Source organism: Crotalus tigris, unplaced genomic scaffold (assembly GCF_016545835.1).
Source record: "Crotalus tigris isolate CLP2741 ecotype Arizona unplaced genomic scaffold, ASM1654583v1 scf7180000017946.1269602, whole genome shotgun sequence".
NCBI classification, from domain to species: domain Eukaryota; kingdom Metazoa; phylum Chordata; class Lepidosauria; order Squamata; family Viperidae; genus Crotalus; species Crotalus tigris.
Window position 1 is genome coordinate 51,067 of NW_024096738.1, and position 21,403 is coordinate 72,469.

Genomic DNA, 21,403 nt, shown 5'->3' on the forward strand with positions numbered 1-21,403 from the left:
TGATAGCTTTGTTTGCACACACAGTATTTTTAGAGGAAAGGCTAACAATGTTTTTAACTTGGTTAGAAATGCTTATTTTTTTTCCTGTATTATTTCATTGTTTAATATGTTCTGAGAAGAGTCACAGGGTGTCAACCATCTGGCTAGTGAAGTCAACATTGAGGAATCTTTACAGTTTTGAAATGCCATAAAAGATAAATTTTATTGAATACACATCTCGGTACTGAAGAAGCAAAATCAACTCTAGTTTTTCTGCACAAAAATCTGGTTAGTTAACAATAGCTTTTCATAACCACAACCCCCCCCCCAATGTCCATATTGCCCAATCACATCTCTTTGTTTGTTATGGGAATGGTCCACTTCTCCGTCAGACACCTGCTTTTGTGACCTTGGGTCTCAGGGTCCGTGGACGGCTTCTTGAAACTCCTGTTTCTTCTCCAGGCTCTCAGTCCCGTTTCTATGGCAAGGTGAGTAGCAACAGAGGTTAGCAAGCATCTTAGAAATTCAACCTTGACATAGGGATAGTAATCCTAACAGGAGCCTTATGAAGACTATGACATTATTTAAAACGATTAACAAAGTTTTACCTCTGGAAATTATACAAAAGTGAAGTCCCAACTATGTTTGGTGAGGCTTATTCCCAAGGGAGTGTAGGATTGCAATGTTATGCACAGGAGAGCATTGCATGTTGTATTTCTTACTGCAGAATCTTTTTTCACTGTTACATGTTGCATGCAGGTCTGGATTGAAGCCACAACATGAAGCCTTCATGACATCAACTCCAGATGAGCTACACATTTGTTTGACCTTGTCTGAAGTTATATATACAATTTCAATTATTTAATGAAAGCACTAAGGATATGCAGTAATTTAAAATATATCTATTGAAATTAACAAGTCTTTTTTTTTTTTAAGCTCTTCTTTTTGTGCAGCACTCTGCTGCCTTCCAAATGAAATGGACTATTCCACTGTCTCCAAGGGACAGGCTCTGGGTCAGGTTTACTGGGAAAATGAGTGGTCATCCTGATTTCATTAACAAGGAAAAACCGAGGCAATAAAGATAATTAAATCCACTAAAATATAAACTATCAAGGGGAATGTAACAATGACGCATTTTATTTTTTACATTTTAATAAATAAAATTAAGCTGCATAACTGCATGACTAAATTTCCAGACTAAGCAAAAAAAGTTAGTTCTTGCAAACATAAAAGTCCAGAAAGAAGGTAGTACATCTCCGGTATAATTCTGATCATGATCTAGGAAGGCTTTCAACTCTTCACAGGTGTTGATGTTGTTTTCATAGCCTTTTTAAGATGATGGTAATTTGGAAGGATTTTCATGAGGAAGTCCAGCTGTAATGTTTGTGGCTAAAAGGAACAGCACAATCTTAGAAAAATATACATGAATCCAAATGCATCTGCTTAGAAGAAGCAATTGGATCACAATCTCCATATATCCCCATCAGCATGGCCAATGCTCACAGATTATAGAAATTGTAATCCAAAAGATTTGAGGAAGACTCAGTTGCTTATTTTGGTACAGAAATGCAACATATCTAGCTGTCCAATGACTTGAAGAGAAGGCTTTAACTCAGCATTAAAGACGTGATAGCTTCTTTCATGGACAATGCCACACAATTAATTTTTCAAAGATTCAGTTTTCCTAGCTGGAAAACTCCTGCCTAAAATGTATGGTTAACTATCACCAATCTATGTTGAAATCATTAGGTTAGATTGATCAAAGGACTGACTTGTTTTAAGGCAATTCCTATTAAGAAAATTTGTTCTCCAATCTCCCGTTCTCTCAAAGGACACAACACAAATGTCTTCCTCACAAATATAAGACATATTTTAAGCCATTCTTTTTCTATGAAGCAATGATGGCTTCAGCAACATTCCCAAAATTACTTCAGTTCTCCACACCTTATGCAGTAACTGAGGAAATGCTGAAGCCCTTCTCCATTGATTCATACTGAGGAAGATAGGACTGAAAAGCTATTTAGCTAGGTCTGAATATGGACATGAGTATAAGTTGTCATTCATCATCTGATCCTTGGCTACTCTGGCTCCTTCTTCAGCAAGCTAGGAAACCAGAATCATGATTTAAAAGCAGGTTTCTGTTTTTCTATGAAATGTGAATTCACAAACTATAGTGACAAATAGTAGCACTATAAAAAAAAACACTGCAAAGTGACAACATGAGCTGACTTAACATTAGTTTGCCTGTTTATCTGAAATCACAGGTCATTAACAAAAGTCACAAAACTCTTTTATCAAACAGTGTGTCCCATATCCTTGGAGAAATAGAGACTGATCATCCACAAAAGATGATGGTGATTTGTAAAAGAAAAGGGAAGAAAGAGAGATGCCCCTCTCTCCGATTTCAACTGGACCCTCAGACCAAACTGTCTGGTCACAATCTTCTCTATCTAGTGCTACTTATATTGCCAAGATTTTGACGTCTCTCCCCTCTTTTGCTTAAATCTGAGGTCAAAGTAGGAACTCTTTATCAACAGGATATGAATGGGATACAAATCACAACGTGCACATTTTTCAGGTCTCTGCTCACTGACTGGATTGGTAAAATCGCACCCCACAAATCGGGCAATCTGGTGACTGAAGAACAAGCTGCCCTGCCCTACGCTTGTCGCCTACCCACCTGTGGCCGCTCAGTGTGCACTCGACGAAGGCAGTCCGCTCCGTAGATTACAGTGTTCTCGGGGATGACTTCGTATGTGTTGACATTGCAGCAGGCGCCGATAATGCAGCCGCTTGTCAGGATCACATTTCTACCAACAAATGCTGTAGATGTAGAGAGTAAGAAAGTTGACCTTGACAGAGATATGCAAGAGCCAGAGCAAAGAGGCGTGCGTGAGAGACACATCTTTTAAGTCTACAGTCTTTTCTGTGTTTAGGCAATGTTTTTCCAAATGGTGGGGTAAAAGCATAGGTGCAGGCACATATTGATTGGCCACTGTGCCACTCTTCTTCTCCTAGAACTCAGGCAGTTAGCTGATGTGTTGTCTAGTAGCAGAGAACAAAGTTTCTACACCATGATAGCAGGCAGCATAATGTACACAGATGATACTTAATTATGTATCTCCATCCTGAGCCAGACCAGAAATATTGTGATCCTCCACTAGAGGCTTTAGGTCCAGAGTAAGATAAAATCCTCCTAATTCGATGGAGATGCTATTTGTCCAGAAACCATGTGGCTCATCATCTGCATTGGTTCCAACTCTGGATGGGATGGCACTCCTCCCCAAGGGAACAGGTCTGTGACCATAGAATTGTTTTGGTTACGGCTCGATCTGCTGTGGAAGTTGTGGGCTCTTTGGCAATTTATCAATCATCTCATTGCCAGTCTACAAGAGAACAACTATGCAGTGGTTGAGCATCCTTTCCCTGTCAGTGATTCGCAACGTTTTCTTCACCATAGACCTCCTTTAAATACCTTTGGTGGCCATGGACCATGGCCACAGACCACCAAGACTTAGCTCAAGATTTAAATCATAACATTTCTTCAAGCATTCTTGGACCCCTGTGATGACATCGTGGACCCCCAGGGGTCTGTGTACCACAGGTTCAGAACCACTGCCCTATGTAATCATACGTATTTCCTGGCAGACTACTAATTAGATCAGGGCTTTTCAATCTTTTCACTTAGTGACTGTTCGAAGTTACAATGGCACTGAAAAAAGTGCCCAAGCCACAGCCGAGCAAAATGCCTGCCTGCCCGCCCGGCTGTGTTCTTCCTCCTGTCCGAGGTTTTCATTGTTGTGAGCATTTCTGTTGAGGATTGACAGCGGGGGTAGGGTGGGAGGTGTTTGATTTTTATTCCTCCCCGTCTTCTGGGTGGTTGCAGCAGGTTTTGGTCACTTTAGATGACCCCAGGACACTGTGACCATCATAAATATGAATCAGTTGCCAAGCATCTGAATGTAAATCACAAGACCCTGGAGATGCTGCAATATTCCAGCTGATTGGTGCTTCTTCTGGGATCAGTAGAAGTGCCAGGAGCAGCGCCAAGCTCCAGCTGGCACTGATCCTGGCGCTTCCGCTGAGCCCTGACAGCCCTGCAGCTCCAGCCATCTCTCGCTCAGGCTTGTGTGGTGCTGCTACCAGTTTAGCTCATTCCCCTCCCCCACTACCACTTTTCTAGGATGGTCACGTACCACCTGCCAGGTGCCAATGTACCACAGGTGCTACCCGTACCACTGGTTGAAAAGCCCTGAATTAGATGATTGGTGCAGTGGTTAGAATGTAGTACTGCAGGCTGATTCTGCCAATCTCTGACTGCCAGTAGTTTGGCAGTTTGAGTCTCACCGGTTCAAGTTGACTCAGCCTTCCATCCTTCTGAGGTCTGTAAAATGAGGACCCAGACTGTGGGGAGAATATGATGACTCTATAAACCACTTAGAGAGGTCTATAAAGCACTGTGAAGCAGTATAGAAATCGAAGTGCTATTGTTAAGTGGCCTCCAGGAAGCACACATGCCTTCATTCAGTGGTGAGATAGCAAATTAAATAAATAATTAGTCTTGTGCTGGGAAATGTGCCAGAATGGTAGCATTTGCAATGGTATTTGCTAAATGCTATGTGCAATCCACGGGCTGCCTAGCATCATTTTACAGCATACCCAGTTTGGCTCTTCCAATATATTGTCAGTGCAAAGCAGGTAATTTTTCTATATTTTTTTTCTGTTGCACTACTCCACTATTAACTATTGCTCCCCCCAAGTGAGGTGCATGGTGGGGGGCTATTGTTACAGGCTTGCAAATGATAGTGAGGGCCTTATTCTTTTGAAATGCTTTGAAGATGGGCTGTATTCAATCACTGAGGCAATAATGTTCTATAAGTTTTTACTGATATTGCTGTGTCATAATAATTATTTATTTATACTCCTTTGTAATTATGTTTAAATTTCATTTTACTGGAAAACTAAACTAATAAAAATGATAGCCATATTCTGACTTCCGGTTAGGCATCACAGCATGATAGATGCAGGAAGACGGGGCTCCATCTTCCATGTTCGATTTTGCCCTGCTGGGGACCCTAAAAAGCGTCAAAAGTCGCCCCAGAGAGGCAACGAAGGAGGGGACCCTCGTCGATTGTGGAGGGGCAGCGGCCCTTCCACTGGATCTGTGGAAGCCCTCCAAACCGGTGGGGGGAAAGACTGGCTACATTTGTGTGGCCAGTCAGAAGCTGCTGGCAACCGAAGATAAGCACTAACTAGCAATTTTTGAGCAATGTGGATGGAACTGGGTGAGACTTTGTCCCTTTTTATGACCTTAATACTACTTTCCTGGAAAAAAGAATGCCCAAAGCAAAGAATCCTCCCCAATGAGAGACGGAAATTTTTGCCCCGATCCCTCAGGAAAAGAAAAGCGGTGAATTAATTGCTTTGGGAGAAAATAGAGAAAACTACAAGATCAATTTGGAGTTAATGCAGATATATAGCTTTGAAATTTGGGGACTAAAAGTACCTTTGAGACTTTTTTTTTTTTAGAAAAGATATTTGAAAGTCTGTAAAATAGGCTTGGATTTGAAAAGCTGGAAGATGGTGTCAACGACATCTAGTGGCAAATCACAGCACTACAATTTATTATGCTTAAAGGAAACTTGGTTGAAGCCCAGACTTAGATAAGACTTTTTGTTGTTCCTGGAAGCTTTCACTTTTACAGACTGCAGCTGGGAAAAGGGGGAAAAAAACTCTTGGGCTGCTTATCTATTGTACTATAAAGACTACATACAAAAACAAAATGGGTGTTCCATACTTAGCCTCAAATGGTAAAAAAACATCATTAACACTTGTCTCCGAAGCTCCCAGCTTGATATACCAGCAAGGAAATGTTAATGAATCTCAGAAAGAAATTCTTTCTATGTTGAAATCAATCCAAGACACAATTATTTTATTTCATGATGAGACTAAAAATAACGCAAATGAGATAAAAGAACAATTTTCTAACCTAAACTTACAAATCCAGACAATGACTACAAAGAAGGAACTAATAACCCAGAAAACAGAAGGAAAATTAGAAGAAACGGATCCAAAGATGGAGGACATAAAGGAATTAACAGATACAGACAAATGAAAAATTAGAAGATGCAGCAATAACACCGGAAATGGAAAAGATATCTTATTTGTCAAGATCTCAGAACATTTGAGAATAAGGAAGAATTGCTGATCAAATGGATGATAAAGCTGTTAGGAGAAATGCTGAATATTGACAAACAAGAAATGAAAAGAAAAACTGAAGAAGGACGGAGCTGTTTAATAAATATAAATGGGTTGAGCGTTCTTCCAAAAATACTTCAATCAAACTCTCTTCCTCATTCCAAACAATATATACAAAAACAGAGGAAGAATTACTTGATGATTCAAGTGTATTGACTTGGAAAGTTATTTGGCAAAGGAAGAAAGCTAGACTAAGACTGAAGAAAATAGAGGTTTTGACCTATTAGACGGGATATTATACTATTAAACAGATGTTTGAATATGGTTAAAAAATAGATAACTGTTAGAAATAAAAGTATTATAATTAGAAGGATAAGATTTGTAACTAGAATATTATACTTTGTTATGAGATGGGAAATATGAAAATTTTAAAAAGGTTGAATAAGGAAAGCTTTTGGTTACCCAAATATAATTCATTATGAGAAAATTATAAGTAATAGAGATATTTTGAACACTGATGGGAAATTAAAAGTTTAAAAAAGCGGGAAAAACAGGATATTGATTGAACAATGGATTTTAAGTGCAAATACAACTGAGATATATTCTAGCTAGAAAAGATATTATAAACTGACACTATCCATATTATGTATAATACCAGAAAAATGTGATGAAGATGACTATATTTAACTGTATACGTATTAACAATAACAAGAATTGTATTTGCCCAGTGTGGAAAAATGCATACCACCGGAAGAAGAGAGGACCAAGGAAGCACTGGATGGTGCAGTATTGGAACTAAACTGAGAAAGTTAATATGTACCACTGAATTACCAATAGACCCAGACAACACGTTGTTATTAAGCACTCATGATTGTAAAATTAGAAAATTAATAAAATATTTATAAAAAAATATGATTGCCATATTCCTATTTATTCTAAAGTTGTACAAAATCAACATCAGATACTTACCTTTCGACTCAATTACATTGTTGTCTCCTATTTTCATTGCTTCAGAATCTGCAAGCCATGGTTAAGAACATTTGCCTGCATGTTTCCTATATCCCCAGTTCTCCCTAATACAGCAGGAGATCTTTTGTAGCTCCTTTGCCTTCAGGAAAGACCCTGGAGAGCATCACCCTAACTTTATAGCTACTACTACAAAGAATCTGAAATAATATTCCCTATTTTTTTCATTTAGTCAATGTACTTAAAAAGCATCCTATGCTATGTTTGTAACAAACTGATATTAATTCGGCAGCAATGAATCAATGAGATTTTTTCTCTCTACCTAATTAACAAAGTGTGGAAAAATAATAAAAATTAATAATATTTTATCTGTTTTACTGAAGCCACTAGATACAAAAATCAATTATGATTAATCAGTGCTTAACAGCAAATAATATACATCCCAACCAATTCTCTTTAGCCACAAATTAGGTCACAGATACTTTTATTATTTGCACCATATAACCATTACTGCTTATATGATACTTAAATGCATATATATTTCTAATCTTTTAATTTACTCTTCAAAAGGATACAACAGCCAACTTCAAAAACATTATTAGTGCCAATGACCATTGGTTTAGTTCCTGCTTCCTCTGTAGTAGGAATAATGTTTTCAGGATAGCTGTAGAGATGGAAAAGGTGTTTTAATGTTTTTGTATTTAAAAACAGGCATGTCATACCCTCAAAACCAAGAATTTTATCTTTAAAGTTTGATACTAACTTGAACCTTTTCATTAAGCTCTATTCTACATCAACCAGACTCCCTAATTGTCAATCAAGTTTCTTCCAGAATACTGGGACAGATGTCATTTTGCAAGAATGTTTTGACAAAATAATCATAATATAGCGATTCAAAGATATGCTATGGAAAACTAAACTAGGAATAGGTTTATAGGAAATTTTAAATTTAAACTTCAGTTTTATGAACCCTCATTCAATAGAGTGATTCAAAATACTTCCCTAGAGTGAATAATGTTTACATATTTTATATAAATCAATGACAGAAGAATACAAGTACAGCTACGCAGGAATATTCTCTATATTAATCGGGAAAGCTTCAAATGGTTATCTTATTGTTTCAGATATGTTTTTGGTTTTGCATTTAACTCATGATGGCAATACTAAAAATATTTGGTCATCAAATGAATAGAAAAAGCATATTAAACTTTCAGCGATCAATTTCTGCAGTACAAATTCAATGAATTCATTATATTTTTTATACTTAGCATTTTCAAATTCACTGAATTTATAGTATTTGTTACAATTAATATTTCCCAAATCCTAATTTTTTTCTTTGGTAAGATCACAGGTCTGAAGATCTATTGTATATTGAAAAAAAAAATTATGCTAAAGGTAGTATGAAACTATTTCAATGGCTACAGGCTGCCAATTTTTACCTGAGTGAATACAATCAATATATGATGCCACAGGAATAGGTTATTACAGCCAACAGAGATGGCATGTTCCTGATCCCTTCCATCAAGCAATGCCATCTGTTGTGACTAAGGCAGTACACCTTCTTTGTCACAGTGCCAACCCGGTGGAACAGACTGCCTCTCAAGATTCAAATAGCCCTGACCCTATGAAGTTTCATAAGGTTCTTAAGACTTGGCAATACTTGAGCATTGGCCTAGAGTACTGAGTGAGCCCTAAGAAGTGTGGTGTTAAACTGATTAGCATCTCTATTCCAATGTGTTCTGTTTTTAATTTTTTTAATGATTGTTTTTAATTTGTTTGTATGCTGCCCAGAATTGCTATAGGTTGAGTGGCCATGCAAGTGGAATGAATAAATGTCTTAAGAAAGTTTGTGAAATTATACTAACCCATTAATGATAATTGCCTGTTCTTCTATGAGATTACCTTCCCCAATCACAATTGGTCCAGCTTCTGCAATGATTCGGGCTTTGGGATGAACCACTGTCCTAGGACCTATAAAAAAAATACTTATTGCTATAGTGCTTATTATCATATATTTCAAGGAAGTATATTATTCTGAGCATAAATTCATCTAAAAATACCAATTTGCTTCAATCAACATAGGACTGCTGCCAGCCCTCTCTATACATTTTAAATGGGTGTAATACTTATACATTAAAAGAAGAATCACAATCATTATTATACAACCATTGATTGCAACTTTTCATCAACATTTTTATTGTCCTACATTTGAATCTAATTTTTTTTTAAATTTTAGATAGTTATCCACATTTCTTGAGAGGGCAACATGATAAAAGGGTTTAGAACTAGAATTATAGCAGCAGTATTAAGCAAGATGGCAAAAAGTGCAGATGCAAGCATCATTTTTCGCTAAAGTAACAAGTGATCAATCGCATTCCTGAACAATTGACTATTAGAGCAGCACCAGTTATTCACATACCCAAAAGGAGTACTATTTCTAAGCTTTGCTAGTTTTAACCTTGATCAGTTTTTGTGGCTTAGCACACTGTATAACCATAGATGATTTGTTAATAATCCAATAATATTGTGATACCTCAGTTAATTCAATAATCAAGTTAAGTATGTTGTGCTAATCCAACTGTATTGTTCTATAAAATTATTTTCTCTTACCAATAGTCACATCTCCTTTGATTTCGCTCTCCACACAAACAACAGCTCCAGGAGCAATCTTCACACTAGAAAAGACATACAGAAACAGTAACAATGGTTGGCATTTCTCTCTTGCATGGGCTCATCATTATCAGACAGTTCCAGATCCTTGGAAATATATTTTAAAAAAGGATAGAAAACTCTCTATCTATCTGACTGTACGGGGGGGGGGGGGAGTGTATGAAGCAATAGTAATGAAAAGAGTCAATCCTGAGTCACAGAAATGCTCAGTAATAGTTTAAAAGTCCCAAAATGAAGGAATTCTGTAATCTGAGATTCTGTATCACAGCTATTAACCAATAATTGCCTGCAATGACAGTTTAAGTTTAATTGACAGTTTGAGGGTAGGGAGCTGTTTTGTCAGTAATAAAACATTGCTAGTCACTATTGAGAAACCACAATACTACCTTAACTGCAGTTCTAGTCGAAACACTAGACATGGAGATATATTGTCATTGACAAAACAGCTCCTAGTCTCACACTATTAAAATGCTGTCCATTGTAAAAAACAATGGGAAGCTTTAGCTCATCTCCTTAGCCTCCAACTTGCCAAGCATAATATTAATACTCAAGCCTAATAGTTGTTTTAAGAATTTCTAAGCTGACGATGCCAAGCACTTATGTTGAATAATATTAAATAGTAGGAAAATAACAACACACTTTCACAGTCAAGTCTTTCGATTCTCATTCATTCCTCATTTTCTACCAGAACTATTTAGGAATATCCACAAGATGGTTTGGCTTCTTCTAATATAAAGGATTTCAGTGAAAGGTAAAAAAAAAAAAATCAATGCAAGGCTTTATTCAAGATTCAACAAACTGGAAACCTTCCAGAAATCATCAACGCTCCTGTACACAGTGACATCCTAAACTGAAATGTAAAAACACGGAACGAACAGCTGGATGTAAAGCTTTCCGTCCTCTCCGACTCTACTGAATTATTTGCGGGTTTATTGAAAACGGATATTTATCGGCAGATCCAACCTCCTCTTTTTTCTTTCAGAGGCTACCCTTATTGCAGCAGCTTAGTAGCAACAACGCTCGATTGTAAAGAACTGGGCGTTCCTTTCGTACACTCACATACAACTGTAGCCTTGAAAAAAACGGAGCCAAGCAACAATCTAAAGAAAATAACTCATATGGGGGAAGGCTTCAGAGATTAATCGCGCAAGAGGTTTGGCCACCCAGCCCGCTTACCTTTTCTGCACCTTCTCCGCCATCTTTCCTTTCACCCATCCATTACTCGGCCTGCGACGAGACAACCTTGCAGATATGGCGGAATTAGCAGATCGAAGCCGGGCGGCTGGCAATCAACTCGTCAGCCTGGCACTCGGTCGCCCGAGCAACAGGAGGCGCTGGTGTCGCGCGCGCTCTTTGCAGTCAGCGGAAGAAGCAGGCGATTGAGGACAATGGCAAGTAACGAAATGCAATTGCAATTAAAACGAAAAGTGAACCAAAGTTTAACAATAATTATATAATACAATTATAGACTATAATTACCGTTATATAAATTTATAATTATGTAATAGTATTACCGGTACTGTTATTTTATTTATTTATTGTTTTATTTATTATATATGTGTCTATATATTGTTATTTTATTTATATGTTATTTGTTATTTTATTTATTATATGTTTCTACATAGTTATACAATTATAACTTCACTAAATAAATAAGTACAGAAATTTTGCTTACTATAATAATTCATAATGTATTTAATAAATTGTTATTAAAATAAAGCAGTACTATTGACAGTAGCCACAAATGTCTGTTCCAAACTGGATAAAATTATTTTTCACCGTGTCTGTCGCCCTACAATAGAACTAATTCCATCTTGATGGCTTTGGGGAAAGATATTAATTTAGTACTAAGTTGGATTTAGTACTAAGTTGAAGGTAGGGTTGGGGTTAGCCTATTCCTTCATGGGAGGCAGCACAAAAACCCCACATGTGTTATCTTTCTTAGATTGGGTATACTCATACTTTCTCAACCAAGACTGAATGGTCTGCTTCTTTATATCTCAGGGTAAAGAAAATTTTCATTGTAAAGCTGGAGCCCTGCTTACGTCACATTTGCTGGAAAAATAAGAGGTTGCTTTGTTCTTGTAGCTGGGTTTCTGAAGCATAAGATATAAATCAATATGTGTCCCATTCCATCTCTAGTCACTGCCCCTCATATAAATAAACATTGCATTTTATTTCAAGATTAGATGAAAGATCCCATCTTGAACAAACCAGGAGAAACCCTGGTGTTGCAAACATCAGAGAAAATGCCTTTTGCATTTGCTACATTCTCAGATCTTGTTCAGTGAGACAACACTCTGAGAATGGCACATTATATCTTCAACAAATGGATAGAAGTTTATTCAGGATAACCCCTTAGATTCATAGTGGCTTCACAAATTGAATATTTCAACTTGCTTCATTGGAGGATGCTGCTTTAAGTCTTGGATCTATGTCGAGCTGTTATAGGTCTTGAAAATCCATTTTCTGACCTACATTGGCATTTAGCTTCAGTAAATATGGACAGTTTGGTATTTTGTTGTTGTCTCTCAAGATTTTTATTTGCATTTAATCTAAGATCACTGCAATAAAGTACGTAAAATAATCTAATGAACAATAATTCCAATTTAAGACCAACTTTAAAAGTTATTTAAAAATAAATACAAAGTTTTCAAATCTCGATGAACAGGATAACTATTATGTATATTTGTTTTCTTTCTTTCAGTCTCAGAGATTGCCTGAGCAAGCAGCCTTGCCATTGCCTTCTTCCTATGGCTGAGAGAAGGTGATTGGCCCAAGGGTAATCCTGCTGGCTTTGTGCCAAAGACTGAACTAGAACTCACATTTTCTAACCTGATGCCTTAATCACTACATCAAATTGGCTCTCATTATGTACATAGCTGTCTCTTAATAGTCCAACAACTAAAAGTTTCATGATCCTCATTATTGTCACAACTGCCTTGTCATTTTTTTTTTGCATTGACAATACAGACATGCTTATGAAGGGAAAAATAGCAACACGCTGTGTTTCTCTCATTCTTCTTAAATATATCATACATAATGTCATATATAATGGGGAAGTGAAAACAGTTCAGTATTAAGGCTCTCATCTGCTTCCAAGTGATTCTTGTAAACGGTGTCCAGAAAGAGCCCCACAGATCAGGCAGACACAATCTGTCAATTCAAACTTCATGACATGAAAGCAAATGAAAATGCCATTTTGGCAAACAAATCACATTTCCTTTTTTTCTTGATACAGAAGTGTTCAGGAAATCTAGGACAGAGACTTAGGTTTCGTAAGCAGATTGAATTGGTCACTGTTGGTTGTCTTATGACTCCTGCTATTAGCTCATCCCATATAGGAAACTTTCATTGCTGTATGATGAGCATTTTGATTTAAGTGAGATCAAGGCTGGAAGATCACCAACAAAGCAGCCTTTGAAAAGCAGAGTCTCTGTGAAATGGAGAAGCCCATTTCATTCACTTGGCTGCCATTCTATATTTTTTCTTTCTTTCACGGTTTATGTATTTCTAGGAATCTGCCTGCAAACTATGTGTGCTTATGTTATTATTACTAGTTCATTATCTGTTCTCCAAAAAAAAAGCACAGAAAACCAACAAGCTCTATTCCCAAAGAGCAGCATTTGAGACATTATAAGCTTATTCAATACTTGGAGGAATAGCAAGATTTCCTCACCTTATTTGATTGGGCATAGGAATAAATATAGGAATATGTTCCTTGAATAATGTTGGGTTCGCTTTTGATGATTATTTTAGATGGTTTCGGGAAGCATGCCAGTTCTAAAATGGCAACTCTGTCTTCTACCACCTGTTCCCCAAACTACTAGAATTCTGGACCAGGTGAAGCTTTTAAGACTACCTGCAGAGGAAACCTCATACAGAAAATCTTTGAGACAACCAATATGCTTAATTTTAATCACGGTGAATCAAACTGCAAATTTAATGTGGTTTCATTCTATAGCTGGAACACAGCCTGAAATGAGACATTCCAAACAACAAACAAGATTCCCAATAATGTGTAGAGTGCATGAAACCACTGTGCAGTCAAGGGAGAAGAAATTACTTAGGAGGAGTAGAATGCTTTCAACTTTCTCCTGTTTATCTCACTTTCACTGGAATCCTTCCTTCCTGTCTGCTTTTTGACCACTTAGTCTAAAGCTCCCAATTTGTTTGAGGCAAAAGGTGTAGCCACTTACAACCTAGGAGAGGAACCTATGAAGGATTGTCTTCTCTTACCTGAGCATCAGCCAGGCCACTTATGGTGGAAACCAATCAGTTCCTGCTAACAAACTTTATTAAAAGGCATAAACTTTCATGAATAGCAGCTTACTTTCTCAGATGCATAGACCGGCTAATGTAAAAACTTTTTAATAAAGTTTATTTGTCGAAAAAGGTGCAGCCAAATTTCTGATTTTTTTTTTAATCAACCAGACTGCACTTCTTTAGGTGCTGGGGATGTAAGAAGTGCATTACAGACGTACAACAAAGTCCTTGTCTGGAATGGGACCCTAACTTTTAAATGCACTGTCAATAAAGCGATGTTTGGTCCTGCATTTCTTTCGCCACCAGGCTAAATTTTTTTAAAACTTGCTTCAGGACTGGTCAATCCTTACATTTGTTACTAGAAACTTAACTTTTCAGCCATTTGCTTTTATTATTATTATTTGTTTTTAATATTTGACAATCGTCTTTAAATGGTTACATGCACAACCCTGAAACCAATTTTTTGACCAAGATGCAGTTTTCAAAACCTTAAGTAAATAATTCTGAACCTTTAGGTACATTCCAAAGAAGTCAAAAATAGATCTTTTTGGAAAAAGAAAAATTGCCTTTTCAGAATTATTGTCTTCTACATTCTGCTTTGTCCCTCTAAGCAAAATCAACTTCATCTCTTCTGTAATGGTCTTTGAGATGATGGTGAATATATTTATTTTTGGAAGTAGTTTGGATTGTAAGTGTCTTTTTACTGACTTGATCTTAGTTGTTTGTTTAATTGATTTATTTGTATTTGTACTGATTTATATGTGTATACACAGACCAAAGGAAAGAAATACAGAGCAAATATGTATTTTGCTGGTGTCTACTATTGATGCTGCTGTTTTAGAAGTTAGTTTTAATATACAAGTAATGATTTCAATTGTTAGCTTACGGCCTAACTATTTTTAGTTGCCTTAGGTTCTTTTGAAACAAGATCTGACATTTCTTTGGCTGGGAGAAATACAGACTTAGAGCAAGTGGGTGGGGAGAAGCAGCAGAAGGAAGGAGAAGAATTAAACCTGCTTGCTGTAATCTTATCTTCCATTGCAAATGTGTTTAATCCCTCTGTTCACATTACTGGGAAGAAAACACTGAGAATTCCTATACTTATAAAGTTAGACCTTGTTCCATATTTTCTGTCCTGCAGTTTTGGAAGATTCTCTTGTAATAAAGGTAGATGTAAGATAATTTTGGCCCTTCTACTAATCGGCTCAGTAATAGTTTAGCTTTGCTATATATTTATATTGAAAGATGTCTAATATAAAGAGAGACAGTGCCTTTATGTTAGGGCAGGGGTAGGCAACCTTGGCTCTTTTATGATTCGTGGACTTCAACTCCCAGGAATTCTGGGAGTTGAAGTCCACGAGTCATAAAAGAGCCAAGGTTGCCTAACCCTGTGTTAGGGCAAACTAACCATCTCTAGGTAACAAAGTGATTACTGCATTTTAAAGAATACTACCAAGCTGCATATTAAATAGAAAGACGGGATAAAGGAAGCTTTCCTTGTTTTGGTTGTTCGCTGTATATAGCACAATGCCAGCCATCCAACTCCATAAGTGACTATAGGCATTTGTGTTAGTTTTTTTTTATTACAATTTTGTTTGGATTTTTGTTTCTTTATGTATAGTAGATGTACACAGCTGCCTGCTTTGATGCATTTTGGTTTGCATACACAGGAGCAAAATAGACATGACAATAGTTATGGCATTAACTAGATCATTTGAAATTAACAACAGTAATAGCAGATGAGTTTGGAGATACACTAAAATCAAGATATTTCTATTAGAGGCATCATTTTTATTATAATTCAGACCAGAATACTTTTTTTTTAAATTCCCGTGATTCCCAGTAGCACATTTGTTATGTCTAATTTAATTTCATTTTTGTTTCATGCAGGAAGTCACTCTGGCAGAATTCACCAAGTACGACCTCTTTGGATGTTTTCTCACATAGGTATAATAAAGGGCAGAAGACAGTATATTTAAAACAGGGTTGCTTCTAAATTACTATAAAGTAAATCTTCTGTCATAACACTGCACCTCCACGCTGTTTTGGGTTTTCTATCGCCCTTTTTGCCTCACAGTGAAGACTTAGAAAGTTACCTCACTGGGTTTGGATATCCATGACAGAAGAATACAAAAATAAAATGTCCAAAAGAGAGATTTCCTTAGATGACCCTATTCCAGGCATTACCATATTGTACTTACCTTTCTTATGCTGCCTGGAAGACCTCTCTGTTCTTTCAGTTGGTTTCACACATGAATAAGCTTGTTCCTCTTGCATCTCATTTGGGGCTGTGTTGGTCCTATCCGGAATGTTGATACTTATGGATGGAGACGTTTGGGCCCTAGAAACAACCTAAATCAGTGGTTCTCAACCTGTGGGTCGGGACCCCATTTGGGGTCGAACGACCATTTCACGGGGGTCGCCAAACAATGCAGTCCACCATTTTGTTTTCCCCTTTTCCTTAGCTGTGCTACTCCCTTTTATTCTATTGGCTTTTGAAAGCCAATAGAATAGACTCTCTTGAATAGAGTCTAATTCTATTGGCTTTCAAAAGCCAATAGGAATTGTCCAGGCTGTCTCTGCCCTGCTGAGCCCGCCAAAAGTCCCATTCTGCAAACGGTGCTGCACCAGTTGAGTAGTCCTCGACTTATGACCGGCTGGGTAGTCCTCGACTTACGACCAGTTGGGGGTCGCGGCATTAAAAAGGTTGAGAACCACTGACGTAAATGATTGCTGTTATTATTCAAACACGGAACAAAAGTCAGGCTCAGTTGCTTTGAAAACAGACTCTAATTCAATGGAATAATTAATATCTTCTGCTGAACATCTTTGACTTCTTAACCTGGTGCCATGGCCTTCACTCGGTCCAGGTCTTTGAGCCTTATGACAAGCTAATTAATATTTCCATCACTTTTGGGTTCACTTGGAAATCTCCAGCTGTAGAGATACTGTATTACATCTTGAGCTAACCACGGCATGTTTTTATACAATTGCTGTTATAGCTCAATGCTTTGGTGGTTGTCTTCCTTTTCTACATTTTCTTTCAATCTGTGTATGTCTTTTTGTTTTTATTGTTAGTGAAAGAAGACAAAGTATTGACCCTGCTTACATACAGTCCCACCTTTAGAAACACAGTCTATATTTTTTCCAGTATTTCAAAGCAGAGGGGAAGTTGCAATTGTCTCTATACAGAGATGAAAAACTCTTTTCTAATGTTAAAAACCTAGTTTTAAATCAAATCTAACTGTGATCCTTCTACTCTCATGCAGAGAGCATGCTTCTTCTTTTCTTTTTTTTTAAATAAAAGCTGCTGGTGTTTATATATTTGTGAATGTATGAGCTGATTGGGACATTGTAAAGTAGCCCACCTGGATTTTTTTCCCAAGGCAGGAGTTACAGGAAACAGATGCTTCCTGCCTCTCATTGGCTTAGCAGGGAAGCACCCAAAACTTTTTTGTCCAAGAGAAGGGATGAAATTGGCAGTCAGGATACTCTTTTGAGGAAGGAATTTTTAATATTTTGTTTATCACTTGAGATGTAGGTGATACATTGAGATTGGTTGTGTCTTTCTGCTTCCTTTTCCCCCCATTTTTAAATTATGACTAATTATGTATTTCTTTTTAAAATATTTGTTAAATAGTTTGGGGGCATTGCATTTTTTGGGTAATTAATTGGTTTTTTATATGTTTTTGTACTTTAAAAACTTGTAATCAAATAAAGTGGAAGTTAATTTTAAAAAAGAATAGGCTCCTATATTTTTGTTACGATGTTTGTTAAGGGAATCTTTCAAAAATTGTTTTCGTTTTGTTTTGTGCCTTTGTGACAATATTGGTTCTTGGTGACTGCCTGGATGAAGTCCTGCAGTTTTCTCAGCAAGTGGTTTGCCATTGCTTCCTTCCTAGGGCTACAAAAGAGGGACTGGCCTCAGGTCATCCAACTGGCTTTGTGCTTAAGGCAGGACTACAACTCAGAGTCTTCCAGCTTCTAGACTAGTGCCTTAACAACTGTATTAATGTGGCTGTCTTCAAAAATTGGAAAGGTATAAACAGTAAGGCAACTTCCACAGAAGTCATGAACATTATAGACTTAATATTGTTATTAATAAGAAATCTGCCAAATTGGCTGAGGATAAGTACAACTGTTTTGTATGCTTATTACTTGATTATGCTTAAAAACAGGCCCTTCTCCCATTTTGGATAGAATTAGAACATTTTTAAAGGAAGCAAACAGACTGTCACCCAAATTTCGGTGGTTGATGAGCTTGCCATACTGTTAGACAGATAGCCATTTATTCATTTTCATCTTGGTTAGAGAAGGAAACTTGAAAGTAGTTATATTTTCCTATCAAACTTTATGCCTGTCTTTATACAATTTTCAAAAGAATCACTTTGCTGAAAATACAGTATCTTGACTGCAGATCTATGGACTGTCACTAGTCAGCAGCAAAAAAAGACAGCGTTTTCTATATCTTGTTTTTGCCATTTATTGGTTGTAGGTCTTTTTTCAGCACAGATATGTTACTTCCAGAAATTGCTCATACTATTTATCGTGGTCCGGATTCAGCACAGATTACTTCAGAGTGATTCTCTTTCTCCATATGGTGTCTCAGAATTAGCTTGAGTTGCAATGTTTGTGTGTTGTACATTTATGTATACGCTATGCCTAAGATAAAATGATGGGTTGTAGCTTTTAGTGGAAATTATCTTTATTTCATTGGATTTATATAGCCCTCCTCGTATTTCACTTATATGAATCTGGGTGGTTCACAAGTTAAAACACCAAAGACAAACTTGTTTAAATGAATCAAAACGACAAATGCAAATAAAGAGTTAACTGCCTTAAGAGAAGTTCGAATGGGAGAAAAATACAATGCTGCTAAGAAAATAACCATTAAAAAAGGATATTCTAAGTAAATAAAACAACAGAAATCTCTAAGTTTAACATTTTGGGATAAAGACACCAATTTTAATCCATATTTAATTTATTACCACAAGCATCACCCTCAAAACATAGAAGAAATCTTGCCATTTCTTTTCAAATAAAGCAGATATTTCTCGACTAAACAGAATATAGCTTTTGAAGTTTGGATGGAATAAAACAATCCAAAATTGAACCCAAATGGCATCCCTTTGAGTCACATGTTTAACATCACAACATGTATAGAAAAGGGTTGGGTCTTGTGGTGCAATATTGTAATGTTGCTGATGTTAGTCTGCCTGCCATATTTCTCCCCTCCCTGGAAGTAGCGTGCCAATTCATTGCTAGCTCCAATGTTTTTCTAGAGATGGCATTTCTCCTAAAGGAGCAGGTCTACAAATTAAGTGTCTTTCTGGACTCACAACTTCCGGTCTCCAAACTCTGCAGGTAACCCAGAAGGATACTACATGTGGTGGTATCAGAAGCCACCAAGAATCTACTGGAATCGCAAGGAGGGATGCATTGTGCCAAAAGATTCATCCAAACAGTTCATCCAAAGGGGATTAACAAACATGTCAGAAGAGCAATATCTCTCCCTTTGTTGTCATTCCCCAGCTGCTATCAAACCTGTCATGTTTGAATAAGGATTTTTAGTGTCATACCTAACAATAATTAATATATTTTAAAAACTCATGATTAGCAGCATTATGCAGGAGAGAATTGGCTTTCTCCCCTATGCTCTGCATCTGCAGCACGCTTAAAAACAGGCAAACACCAAATTGCATTTTATTTTACAAATCACCAGGTGGCAGCACAATCCAAGGTTACAGTTTATTCTGAAATATTTTAAGCGTTTCTGCAGAGATTCTTCCTGCAGGAAGTCCAACGCCTCCAGACAAACAAGAATGATAATGCACTAATTCACTGTTGATTAAGGCTGGATCATAAGCTAGTTTTCTTCTACCTCTACAGCAATGGAAACTTCATGATTTTACAATCTCACTTAAGCTTTTTTTTTTACATTACAGACCTGCAAAGATTGTAAATGCAATGATTGGTTGCAAAGGTACTGTTGCAACTGTGAAAGGTTGCTAAACAAGTCAGTCACAAAAGGAGGACTATTATACTGTTAGCTACTCAAGAGTCATGAATTTGAGATAAGTGGCCATATAAATGAAATAACAAAGAAAGAAAGAACTGTGTTTGACTTAATTTGTGACATTAGTTATTAACTTATGACATCAATTCAACTTTCAATAGGCAACAAGCTAATTGTGTGTGAATTGTAGAAGGTTGAGAATCACCCACTGTTGGTGAAGAATACAGAAATGAAAAGTTAGTAACACAATTTCCACAGGGGAGGGACAAATTTAGTTCTCACAAAAGTAGTCCACAACTTACAACAATTCATTCAGTGACCATTCAAACAACGGCACTGAAAAAGCCAATCAATCAGAATAGAGCTGGAAGGGATTATGGAGGTCTTCTAGTCCAACCTCTGCTCAGGCAGGAGATCCTATACCATTTCAGACAAGTGATTGTCCAGTCTCTTCTTAACAAATCTCCAGTGATGAAGCAACCAAAGTTCTGATGGCAAATTGTTCCACTGGTTAATTGTCATCACTATTAGGAAGTTAATTCCAGGTTGCTTCTCTTTTTGATTAGTTTTCATCCATTAGAATAGAACAGTGATGGCGAACCTTTTAGAGACTGAGAGCCCAAACTGCAACCCAAAACCCACTTATGCATTGTCGGGTGCCGGGTGGGTGTGGCTCATTGGGTGGGCATGGCTGCAGTGGTAACAGCAGACTGGGTTGGACTAAAAAATTCAGTCAATCAATTCCATTTTTGCAAGATCTTTTTTTTTTCCCATGAGAAGTTGAAATTGACTGATTGAACTTTTTTTTTTTTTTGCACATGGCAGTGGAGGGCTAAAGCGAAAAGATTTTATAAAACCCAGCTGAAGGTCTAGGACTGGGGCGACGGCGCGCGTGCTCACAGAGAGGGTTCTGAGTGCCGCCTCTGGCACCCATGCCATAGGTTCGCCACCACTAGAATAGAATAATAACTTTATTGTCACTTGAATGTACACTAATTGGCATACATTAAAATGAAATTTCATTACACACAGCTCTCAAAGGGTCACCACCTCTGATATACACTACATGCATTGTTTCTTGTCTTGCCTTCTGGTGCTTTGGAAAATAAGTTGACCCCCTCCTCTTTGTGGCAATGGGGAAGCCAAATTCACTTAGCAACAGGTTACTAACTTATCAACTGCAGTGATTCACTTAACAGTTATGGCAAGAAAAGTCGTAAAATAAAGCAAAGCTCACTTAACAAATGTCTCACTTAACAACAGAAATTTTGGGCTCAATTGTGGTTGTAAATCGAGGACCACCTGCAT

At 37.1% G+C, this 21,403-nt stretch overlaps 1 protein-coding gene across 1 annotated transcript; it reads right to left on the minus strand.

Annotated features, from left to right (window-relative positions):
- Nucleotides 1-183: 183 nt before the first annotated feature.
- On the minus strand, nucleotides 184-11,078 carry DCTN6 (dynactin subunit 6). The gene is made up of 7 exons (XM_039345199.1): nucleotides 10,990-11,078; nucleotides 9,754-9,818; nucleotides 9,009-9,114; nucleotides 7,719-7,807; nucleotides 7,147-7,194; nucleotides 2,660-2,802; nucleotides 184-1,368 (listed from the first exon to the last, which is right to left on the minus strand). Exons 1-7 carry the CDS (start codon nucleotides 11,010-11,012, stop codon nucleotides 1,270-1,272), a joined length of 573 nt encoding a protein of 190 aa, XP_039201133.1. The 5' UTR covers nucleotides 11,013-11,078; the 3' UTR covers nucleotides 184-1,269.
- Between the last annotated feature and the right edge of the window lie 10,325 nt (nucleotides 11,079-21,403).

Bases quoted from the DNA above. Each gene is read 5' to 3' on its own strand.
- DCTN6 (XM_039345199.1), bottom strand. From the start codon at position 11,012: ATGGCGGAGAAGGTGCAGAAAAG. The intron at 9,115-9,753 runs GTAAGAGAAAAT...TTTTTTTTATAG, and splicing joins CAAAGGAGATGTGACTATTG to GTCCTAGGACAGTGGTTCAT. The intron at 7,195-7,718 runs GTATCCTTTTGA...CATGGCTTGCAG, and splicing joins TGTTTTTGAAGTTGGCTGTT to ATTCTGAAGCAATGAAAATA.